Raw genomic sequence first — 11257 nt, forward strand, 5'->3', positions numbered from 1 at the left:
GAGGAGGTGGAGGTGGCGGCGGAGGCGGAGGAGCAGCACCAGTGACTTCGATTTTGGGAGTTTCGCTGTCACCTGGTGGAGTGATGGGTGATGAAGTCTCCATACTAGGGTGAGAAGGACCGGTGGTGTCATCTTCAGAATCACTGGCATCGAACTTCTTGACCTTGGAACCAATCTCACCAAGCAAGCCAGCTTGCTGCTTGGGGTCTATCGTAGGTCGCTTCATCTCGACGATTCTGGGCTTCTCGAAGATGACACCGTCCTCGCCCTCAGTCTCGTCGTCCTCATCGATCACCTCACCATCAGAACGTCTCTTAAGGGGCTTGCGTGGAATCTTGGTATTGCGGTGGATGCTGCCCAGAACGCTGTTGGTGAAGTCCCGAGGAGGCGTACCACCACCAGGAGGTGTTCCAGGCCTGTCGTCCATCTCCTCGCGCAGGGCTCGAAGACGGTCTGAAGGCCCAACAGCATCTCCCCAAACACGTCCCTCGAGCTTGTATTGTGTCTTCTGCCGCTCAATCTGCATCTGTAACCGCTCCATGAGGCGTTCGCGATCCAGGATACCCTGCATACGAGCAGGGTCTTCAGGGCCAGCCACCTTGCTGCTGGCGCTGGCGCTGGCGCTAGCAGCAGCAGCGCTTTTGATAGCCTTGGAAGCAGCTACGTCCTGTGCATCTCGAAGCATCAGGTATAGCTCTCTTGTTTCCAACTCGTATCGCTGGGCTTCCTTGGCTCTCATAGTCTGCATACTGTCCAATTCAGCTTTGAGTCCGTCTGCCTGTCTTCTTTGAGCATCAATGAATCGAGATTGTTCGTCCAGTTGCTTTTGTAATTTGGCAACCAGTCCATCAGCACCCAGCTCAAGCTGAGCCTTCATCTCATCACGCTCAGCCATTGCGGCCTCAGCGATTTGTCGCGATTCAAGAGCCTCATCCTGGGCTTGCCTGGCTTCTGAGTCCGTATGCAATTTGTCAAGGAGACTTTGGACCGTGAAGTTGAGACTCTGCTTGAGATCCATGTTCGGCAGTCGCCGGTCCATAGCAACGTAGCTAAGCATGGAATCGACCAACTGGAACATGCGTAGGCGCTCCTCGCCATCATTTGCTCGGATGAGCATAAGATGCTGTAGAGCCGAAATGAAGTAGTCGTTGGTCTTGGTGCCATGGAGGCGCTGCTGAATGGCATCGGCAATTTGAACGGGATCAGTCAGATCCTTGACCTCGCCTTCGACGTCGTCTTTGATACTGCTATTCTCCCTCTCAAGCATATCCTCATAGTCAATGGCCTCGTTTGTTCTGAACCGTTCAATCTGTTTGTCCAAGAGTTCGTATTGGAACTCCTCCATCTTCGTCAAGATTCGCTTGATACCACATGCTGTAAACTGGGCTCGAATGTGTATCCTCATCTCCAAATCTCTCTCGGGCGAATCGATAATCATGTTGACGAGCATGAGAGTCGCAACGGCGTATTCCATAAGCAAGTTCTCCATTCCGATACCTCCAGTCCTCAATTCTTCGCTGGCACCGACCAAACTTCCCATCTTGCCCCTACCATCAATGGTGACCTCCACCAAACGCATCCAAGCATCGAATCGGCCATTTTCTCCAGATGCGGTCTTGACCTCGTCCAGCGCCTGAATGACCTTCAGATGACCTTCGGCATTCTCTCCCCAGGTGCATAGGAAGGTTATGATCTCGCTGACAAGCTTCCGTGTGGTGAGGCGAGGAGATATAAGAGAGCTAGCAAGGGCCACCATGACCTTTTGGTGAATCAAGGCATCGTCGGCGCCGAATTTGTTGTTCATAAGCGCCTTTACACATTTGATAATATCATATTCGCGATCGAGATTCTTGTCGATACGGGTGTTATCCTGGACTGGCCCCTGTGCTGTCCTGCGGTTGATCTTAAGCAGCAAGGTCATCAGAGCGACCTGTCCCTGACACTCGACGAATCTCTTGACCCAACCAATCTGTTGTGTTCGCAAATTGACTTCCAAACTTCCCATACCTTTCGTGTCAAGGCGATCCTCCATAACTCGCCGCACATACCATTCAGGAGTGCCTTCTTCGTCGGAGTACGTCGTGATATCGGGAGTCGCGGTATACTGGTTCGGGCGTGCTGTCTGCCGGCGCTTCTGCTCGCCTTGCCATTCAGTAAGTCGATCCTGATAGATCAGCGTCCACTTCTTCTGGGCGGGGTAGGCCATCATCTGTCTCCTGGCCTGCTCGGGGAGATTGTGCCATCCTCGCTTCTGCATCAGTTGGAGGAACATCTGCTCGACCACATTATCGTCGTCTGGTTTGGGGAAGTAGAAACCACCCTGTGGATCGCTTTGTCCTGGAGGGGGGCCAGACGGAAATTTGGTAAACCGGTGAGAATCGCGGTTCGAGTGCTGAGAAGCAGCATAAGAGCTTTGGGAAGAGGCACTGGGCATAGCTACGTTTGGTGAGCGTGGTATCCTTCCATCAATGAAACTTGTACTACCTGACTGAATGCTCAGATTATCAGCCGAGCCCCGAGCATTAGAAGACATATATGAGTCGTATCGAGGGTTGGGAGGATTATTCGAGTGGGAAGAGCTGCCCCTGGGCGGACCCCATTGCTGATATTGGGTCTGACGGCCCGTTGAAGCCATAGTAACATTGCCATATCCATATCCAAGAGGTTGTCGCCCTGGGGAATGAGCACCAGACTGTGCCGACGTTCCATCCCAGCTCGGGTATTGGTGAAAGTCCAGGCCATTTTTGTTTAGGTGGTGCGGAAGAGGTTCACGGCGCACTGGCATCTGCTCGCCCTTGGGCAGATACTCGACGGGTATGGGAGAGCGTGATCCACCTCCAACGGCATCGTAGGGTATCGACGTAATTACGCCCGCCATCTGGTTGATACCGCCATCAGAAGATTCTGGGCGATCGAGCGAGATGGCAGACGACTCTCGTTTGTGGCGCGAGGAGCGAAAACTGGCGGCATCGTCTGCGGGGTATCTCGATTCTTCGGTCAAGCGCTTGTCTTTGTGCTTACTTCGTGAGAATAAAGACCGGCCGCCAGAGGACTGCCTCGTCTTGTCAGACATGGCGACGACAATGGCGACGGCGACGGCGGTAGGTGTGACAGAGCGGTCGTGGCCGCGACAGTCGTCGAAGCGGAGTGTTTAGTTTGCGAATCGTATTTCCAAGATAGCTGTGTCGGTGTCGATCCGGGGTGTACAGTAAGGGAAAAAAGGAGGTGCCAGGGTTTCGATGAGCCTGGGGAAACGCTTGCCAACAGCTACCAAATTGGACACGTGAAGTTGGCGATATGCTGGCCCAGGGCCGCTCGCTTCATCGGGGGCACGATATCGCCGTTGAGGAAAATAGTGAAGTTATTCGGGGTCCGGAGCGTCAGTTGAATCGGCGGAAGCGCTATGGTCGGACTTGAAACCTTGGTCGTCTGGAGTTTGGTTGAGTGTGAAGAAACCCGCGTAGTCTAGATAGGTAGGGAGGGGGTAAAGTAAGGTAAAAAAAGACAAAGAAAATGCCTAAGCTGTGGCTTTTGGATAGATGATGCAGACGGAATGTTTCAATGAGAGGTGACAGAATAGAATAGAATAAAACAAAATTAATTGAATTGCAACCCGAATTAAGTCGAAATGGTGTGAACGAACAAAGGAGCGTAGCGTGTCACTGCAGAGCTGCAGACGGGTCGGGGTGTCGTATAACGTTGAAGAGTTAGGTACCTAGGTCGTGCAGTGTGGTGTAGCAGTCACAGTGTACCAGCAGCAGCAGCAGCAGCAGTATCCGCAGTAGCCAGCCCAACCCAGATATGGGAATGACTTGGCTTCCAAATGGATCCTTCTATGATCAGGGATCTGAGGACCAAGCCGAGGGTCTATCAAGATGAATGCGGATTGGCTCATTTGTTTATGGGCCTAATATTGCTTAGCCGCCGCTTGAGCTCTTAGGTTAAGAACGCGTGCAAAGGCCCAAAGCGAGAGATATAGATTGATACTCGATAACTAGATAATGTAGCAAATTAGTATTATAAAAGTCACTACAGATAAATCAGCGAGCACAGTTATATCGTAATATCAGTGAAGTTCCTTAGAAATAATGTGATACAGCATGATCATGCATGGATATTTATTATGCCCAAGCAGCCCTGTGACTGGTCTGAGAGACAGACACCTTTTTAGCATCGACACCAGGCGGGGAGTTTTCTCTAGCATCAGGAGATCTGCCAGGGGAAGTGGGCTCTGTAGATTGAGGACGCGCAGATGCATGTCAACCTGGAAAAAAATCAAGTTGAAGACGGGAAATTGAAGCTTAAAGAGAGTCTGAGACAGCTACCTACGCTTATAGAAAGAATCTCTTGTCTTCCTTAGAGTCCCGACTGACAGGAATCTGTGCATAAGGCCCTCCCTCCACTGTCAGTAATACATGAATCCAAAGACCCAAAATGCTTATAACCCAATACCAGAGACTTGGGACATTTGAGTTACCTTTCAGTGAGGAGTCGCACAACCAAAAGTCGTACTAGGATCAATGTATTTCACTGTGATTTGGCGCAATTAATAAGACATGTGCGGTCTTTCAGCTGCGAACCAATCTCATCATCGCATACAATAAATGGTTCATGGCTATTCTTAGTTGGGGTTTTCAGCTGCGCCAACGTGTAACAATCCTCGAACCATGAGATCAGTTACACAACCATTCATCTTAATAACTCAATACCCAGAATAAGCGCCAGTATCTTCTTTACCAAGGTATCAGCAATAATAATTACTCATACAATCACTCATTTGTCTCAAGTTCCCTACTGCGACTCTGAGCATCTCTACTCCGTCTCAGGAAGATCGGGACCCATATGTCCCGTCCCCTATGATCTCAAGACAAAAGATCTTTCTTTACTCCGTATTTTATTCTTGATTCTTAAGCGAGGTCGGCTGTCTCAAATTCCCCATTCCGTTGACTGCCAGTTTCTGATTGCCGTATCTGTAATTCTGTATGTCAGTGGATGAATGGTTGAGATAGCATTGGATACGATGGTGACGTGTCCCATGAAGATGGAAGATTATGCACATGTGAATAGCGATACGCTAAATCGATGGCGCATCTTGAAGTGCCGGTGGTAATTGATATAATGCAGGAAATGTGAGGTTACGCGCAATTGAGCGCTCTTTATTAATGCAAGTTGAAATATTACTAGCTACTAGGCGTTTAGGTTGGTAGTTACCTAGACAGAGATTTAATTATCAATAAGATACCCGGGTAAGCCATATGAAAACTGTCATCCCTTCCATGCCAGGGCTAGGAATTGGTTATCTGTCGCTGGCTGATTATTGATGAGACGGGATCGTTCTAGAAAAATACTGTACACGGCCGTTAGTGATGATGGACCCCTTGCAAGTCTGATGGAACGCTTCCAACTGTTGGCCCGCCCCTTTTAGCGGGATCCTCGGCGTCGTCACCTCCCGCTGGGCCCTTGTGGCTTCAGCCACGTTTCCCGCTGTAGCCTCAGGGCGATCACGGCAACCTCCAGCTTCGACATCGTGACATCTTGGGCCTCCAAACTTTGCTGAGCCGGACTGCAAGACTGCCTGTCCTCTCAGATTCTGACATATAGAGCATGGGCGCTACCATGTCTGTCATCAAGGTACCTAATAAACACATCATCCGATGACAACTTACCTCTTTGCTCCTCCCCTACTGACATCCGCATGATCGCTACTAGACGCTCATTGTTCCCGCCGTCATCTCCTTGATACTCTTCATCCTCCTCACTTACGTCCTCATTCCCCTCTGGCGCCGATATGCCCGCTACAGCCAGTACCTACCTCTCGACACGCTCTCCTCCCAAACATCGTCTCTGCGACAGCGCATAACGTCCCGAATAGCCACTTGGCGCTCCAATCGCGCAGTCGCATTCGCATCCGAGGACGTCTCCGATGATGGATTGGAAGACGATGATGGAGAGGAACTCGGCAGCGTCGACGAGGATACGTGGCGCCAGATGGAGGCTGATACTCGTGCTGCACGGCCAGACAACGCCAGGCGATTAAGTAGAGAGTAAGTGCTGCTGTTTAGCGACCAAGAACCTTTGTTGTACATCCTATCACATCAGTGACTGACATCATGTTTGCAGTCTTGAAGAGGGCTTTAGGGACGATAGCGACGATGAGCCAGACCGGCTTGCAAGGAATAATTTTAGGTCATAATGTTACAATTCAATACGTTTCTTGCGCCCTTCGGACTTATGACATACCTTACTTATATGGATGATTGTCAAGGAGAAAGCCTCTGTGAGGCGACAGCAGAAACAGTCAGTTATACTTGAAGATTTGAAATGCGTAGATTAATTCAAGACAAGGTATTCAAGTCGGTAGTTTTATCAATATCATTTCTCTAATTCATCCAAGTATACCTCGAGCTGCCTGGGTCTATCTCGCCGAGATGTGGAAATGGCTGATCAAATGGATTTAGTAATACCAATCGAACAACTCTCTATTCTCCAGTGATAGAACATGATGTGCAGCTTATTATACGACGGTATGTTTCATAATCCCATGTAACTTTGAAGCAACAGATTGTTATTCATTCATCGCTGCCTCAATCATTAAAATCATATCGCTAAAACTGTATCGCTCTTCATCCTAGATTCCAAAATCGCACCAGTTTCAAGACACAACCAATATCGACGTTTACAGCCATTTTTCGAAAGTGGAAGAGAAACCCCCAGATCCTTGGTGCCACCCCCATAGCCAAGTCCTCCGATCGATACAGAAGCTAGAATGTGGTCATGCAGCTATCGGCTGAGCAACTTCTTCGGCTGACTTCTTTGGATCATCCTTCGGTGGATCAGGGAAAATAACCACTACTTCGGGTTTTTTCTCTGCCATATCTCCCCCAGGATCAACATTGGTCTTTCTGTTGATAGAGCCCAGGTCTGGTGCTGAGGCAGCCTTGTGCACGAGCGATTGAGGCTCAATGCCAATGGTGGCTGTGGGATTCGTCCTGTTCTTACTTCCTACGACCCCATTAGTTGATGCGGCCCCCACGTCAGATCTGCCTGTCTCTCCTGTTGTAGAAAAAACGATGGGACGTAGGTTTTTGATTTTAGGTAACACAAACGAAGAGGAAGGTTCAGCAGGAGTGATCGCATCAGGATCGTCAGCGTTCCCAACTGCTGGAGGTATTGCAGCTGTCTTTTGCTTTATTATTTCAGCCTGGCTTCGGTTCTCTTGCATCTCGGTGCCTGGGCCTGTGGGCGGGTTACCCTGCTCTTGCTGGCCCGGGATGATATCAATCTTAGGGGCGCCACTGGATTGTCTGATAGGGTTTTCTTCTTGAGGATTCATGTTTGCCGGGGACTCTATGGCGGTATTCATCCGTGTGTCTATGCGTCGCTCGCATTCCTGAAAACGCTGTCTGCAAAATGAAAGCCATTCGTCATCCAACAACCGGTTGATCCTAGGGAACTTCCATTCATGCCAGGCGTGCTAGGCCTTTCTAACACGAGAAACCACACTCTCTATTAGATATGGATGTTGCCTTGGCAATGGCCCTGGGATCATTTTCTTTTCCTTGCGCTTGATCCTCCTTTTGGTGGGTGGATTAGATGAACAAAAGTCACAATCTCGCGGTATAATTTGGCTCTCTTGGTCCTCGTAAATGTGTTGGGGGAGTTTGAGTGTTGGAATAGCAAGGTGGTCACACTCGTGTCGAATGGGGATACACTCCCCCATTAGACAGTAATGCTCCCCTTCAACAATGATAGCATCGCTCTCTGGAGTTCGAGACCTTATACGTTGGGTCAGGTAATGGTGCCAACAACGGTGGCCAAATGGATGACCGCAAGGAAGATAGACTCGAATCTCGCAGCCCTTTGAGTTCTCAAAATCGCTGGCAAAGTCATGGAGTCGCCCGTTACACATGACACAGCGATTCGGGCTTGAATCAGGATGTTTCACCACTCTTAGATCGCGAGCTCTGGGATCTTCTCTCCCCAAATTGACAAATCCTGACGGATCTGCTAGTCCACGCTGGTGGGCAGGAGGTAATCGTTGTGGACTTTCCTCATTTCTTGGATTTTTTCGACGTAATCGCCCTTTAACTTTGCTCCACATTCGTTTGAAGAAGGGTTTTTTTGCTTTGTTGCCAGTATTTCCTTCAGCTGGGACTGGGACTGAGGATGGAGCCTCGACTGGATTTCTATTCTCGGGGACTTGTGAAACGGGAGGCATGTCTTGGTGCGAAAGGTGTTGCCCGGAAGACTCTGTGGCACTGTGTGCTTTCGCAGTGTCCATGTCTGAGTGGTGAAATTGCTCATAGCGTCTGGAGTGATGAGCGAACGGACAATTAAGTGAGAGTCTGGATGTGATATATAGTGGTTGTGATGATCTTGACGATGTGTTCTGATGATGATGATGAAGAAGAAGAAGAAAAGGAGAGTTCTAAATCAAAGGAGTCTGTTTTTTGGTACATACCAACCTTCCTTACCTAGGTATGCTTGCCTTCCTCGACCGAGCGTTGGACACATTCTCCTTTCACTATTTTTTTTAGGAAGGGGCCTTTTCTCTATTGAAGTGCAAATGTTTTATACAGATGAGGCAGTCAATTTCCCCAAACGTAAGGATTCCTGCCTCTCTTAACACCATTCGAGGATGTCGATTGCACATTCCATGGGGCTTGACTATGAACCTGGATAAGTTAACGTATCTTGCATAACTGCTTCCATGTTTTAAAATCGTGCTACCTTCGTACTTGTGGTAAGGTTGGTACTGAGGTAGATCTCTAATTGCACCCAGTGTTGTCTCTCGGGTGTGTATTTGTTGTAAATCTTACTGTTTCATATATATGGGTGGACTTCTACATATACAAATCAAGATAGCAAAGACTTGTAACCGTCTAGCTGCAAGTTCGTATGATTTCTCTTTAGTTAATATGCCTCCAGGTAAAGATTAGAATTCCTACCTGATACCAATTCATGTATCTCGATAGTGGTGAAGGCAGCCACCTAGACCCACAATTCGCGACTTCCAGCATTTACATCACTTCGTCTACATCAGTCTCACTTCCATTTACTTGCACCATTTCTATCATTGTGACTCCTCAACATGCGTTTTCGTACAGAGCTGAAAAACATTCGCACATTTGCAAGTGAGTCTTTCCCTCCCTCACTCACACTCACACACACACACACACACACTCTCTCTCTCTCTCTCTTGCTTTTCTCGGGTTTGCTGTTCTAATCCTGGTTACAGAGCTTACAGCTGCACTTGGCTCTCTTGAGAAGATTGCTTGGTTGCGCTTGAGCGATGATACTGCACGATTCACCGTCATCCCAGACATGGGATCTCAAGTATGGGCGTATGTTTTCTTCCTTCTGACCTAGGTACCTACCTTACCTTAGGCTGTCTTATATATGTACTTGCTCATAAATATCAAGGTCCCTTGCCATGGACTTCATCTTTGATGGCTATCACATTCAGTCCGCCGAGGCAGGCAACACTATTAACTTGGAGCTTCCTCTTCAACCCCTCCAACGCGCCCTCAAGTCTGCGCTCAACAGTATCTCTGCTTCCTTGCGTCTCACAAAGAAAGACGGTCTGCCGGTTCTTTCGATGACCATCACAACGACTACCTCAGCTACCAACCCACCTGGGGCCGCGAAACCTTCAGGGACAGCCGCTGGGGATGACCCATTCGATGACGATGAAATGTTTCAGGCAGAGCATCTCGAGACTTCATTGAGGCGAGAGCATGAGAAGATCATTACGCAGGACATACCCGTGCGTGTCCTCCACCCCGAAACAGTTGAGACTATCATGCAGCCTCGAGTACGAGAACCAGATGTCCACATTCAACTACCCCCTCTTCTTCAGCTCAAGGCCATCTCAGACCGCTTCACCAAGCTTGCTATGGCCTCTAATTCTGGCTCTTCCGCTAATACGAAATCTCCCAAACTTGAGCTTAGTGCCAACATGCACGGTGGTCTACGGCTACGGATCGCAACCGAGACTACAGATATATGTAGTGTGTGGTCTAATCTTGAGAACCCAGAGCTTGACCCCGCGCAGCTCGATTGCCCAGTGGAGGAGCATCCAAGCACCAAGTTTCGAGAAGGTGGTCCCAATCATTGGGCGACTGTGCGTGTCGATGGCAAGGACTGGAGCCGTGTCCTTAGTGTTGGTCGCTTGGAAGGCAGGGTCATTGCCTGTTTTGCTGACGACCATGCGTTGATTCTCTACGTCTATGTGCCCCAGTACGATGATGCTACAGCGGATGACTCTGTCGTGACAGTGAGTTTGCCCTTTGTGTGCCCTCAATCCCATCAATTATGTGCTAACAATGCCAGTACTATGTACAGTCATATAGTATGTGAAATACATCAAGATGAATAGTGACCTTTCATGTTACAGGTGTTGGACCTGGGTAGCGATTTCTAAGATTTTGGCATCAAGTTGGGCGTTCAGTCACAAGTGTATGTCTGTCAAAGCACACAGTAATCAAGAAAAAAGTTGAACGGCAGAATTCTTCATCGTATTATCGTTCTCTGTCGAATATCTCCTCGAGTCGTAATCATGTCTCGATGGTAGCATTAGGGTCTATTCTCTTCCTGATCCAAAACATTACAACTCGTCTGCTTCCTCAATACTTTGTGTACAGTCGCTGCTATAGCCCCAGGCCAGCGCTCCTACAATTCAAACCACCGCAGAAATACAAAACGCAACAATAGTCTAACTATTAATACAAATCGATTCGTTCCTAGCCGAATCCCAACAAGAACGCCTGAAATTGACTCGGTGTTTCAAATCCAAACGAATGACACCTGTTCGTGCCTTACTTGGCCATGACATCGACATATCGACCACCCTTTCGTGGCTTCTTCTTGTCACTAGCTTTGCGAGGCGCCACGCTGAGTAAATCGTCGATGCTGCTGGCATTGCTCATGCTTGTCGTTGGCCGACTGGGCGGTGCGCTGGCATTGCTAGTGTTGGAAACGGAACGAGCCATAGCAGGGGGTGCGAGGCCCAGACTCTCCGTCGATACCTGCTTGGACAGTTCTGGTGTTCCAGCCCGGACCTTGGGGGGCATCAGGGGTGGCGGCGCACTATTGCTCGTTACCAAAGGTGGAGGAGGAGTAGCAGTGGGAGGCGGGGGGGTTCCAGAGATAGATCGAGGGCCAGCCCTGGGGGGAGGAGGTGTAGCAGTCTTGGCTGGTGTGTTTTCGGCGCCTGTGTTCTTATTGACTCATCGCTTTAGTTCAGGGTCGTATACGA

General features: G+C 49.2%; 4 protein-coding genes across 4 annotated transcripts; 2 read left to right on the forward strand and 2 right to left on the reverse strand.

The window, feature by feature from the left end:
- On the reverse strand, positions 1–3073 carry FTJAE_13787 (uncharacterized protein; the record flags this gene model as incomplete). Its single annotated transcript, XM_037346964.1, has 1 exon — positions 1–3073. A coding segment is annotated over one exon (3073 nt), but the record flags the coding sequence as incomplete, so codon positions are not given.
- Positions 3074–5616: 2543 nt separating this feature from the next.
- Positions 5617–6193, forward strand: FTJAE_13788 (uncharacterized protein; the record flags this gene model as incomplete). Its single annotated transcript, XM_037346965.1, has 3 exons — positions 5617–5631; positions 5710–6044; positions 6121–6193. The coding sequence occupies 3 exons, from the start codon at positions 5617–5619 to the stop codon at positions 6191–6193; spliced, it is 423 nt and encodes a 140-aa protein (XP_037199188.1).
- A 579-nt stretch (positions 6194–6772) lies between these two features.
- Positions 6773–7333, reverse strand: FTJAE_13789 (uncharacterized protein; the record flags this gene model as incomplete). The annotated part of the gene is made up of 1 exon (XM_037346966.1): positions 6773–7333. One exon carries the CDS (start codon positions 7331–7333, stop codon positions 6773–6775), a length of 561 nt encoding a protein of 186 aa, XP_037199189.1.
- A 1758-nt stretch (positions 7334–9091) lies between these two features.
- FTJAE_13790 (uncharacterized protein) lies at positions 9092–10423 on the forward strand (the record flags this gene model as incomplete). The annotated part of the gene is made up of 4 exons (XM_037346968.1): positions 9092–9134; positions 9239–9344; positions 9424–10276; positions 10397–10423. The coding sequence occupies 4 exons, from the start codon at positions 9092–9094 to the stop codon at positions 10421–10423; spliced, it is 1029 nt and encodes a 342-aa protein (XP_037199190.1).
- Positions 10424–11257: the final 834 nt, after the last annotated feature.

The sequence above is a fragment of the Fusarium tjaetaba genome (genome assembly GCF_013396195.1).
Source record: "Fusarium tjaetaba strain NRRL 66243 chromosome Unknown NRRL66243_c0000475, whole genome shotgun sequence".
Classification (NCBI taxonomy): domain Eukaryota; kingdom Fungi; phylum Ascomycota; class Sordariomycetes; order Hypocreales; family Nectriaceae; genus Fusarium; species Fusarium tjaetaba.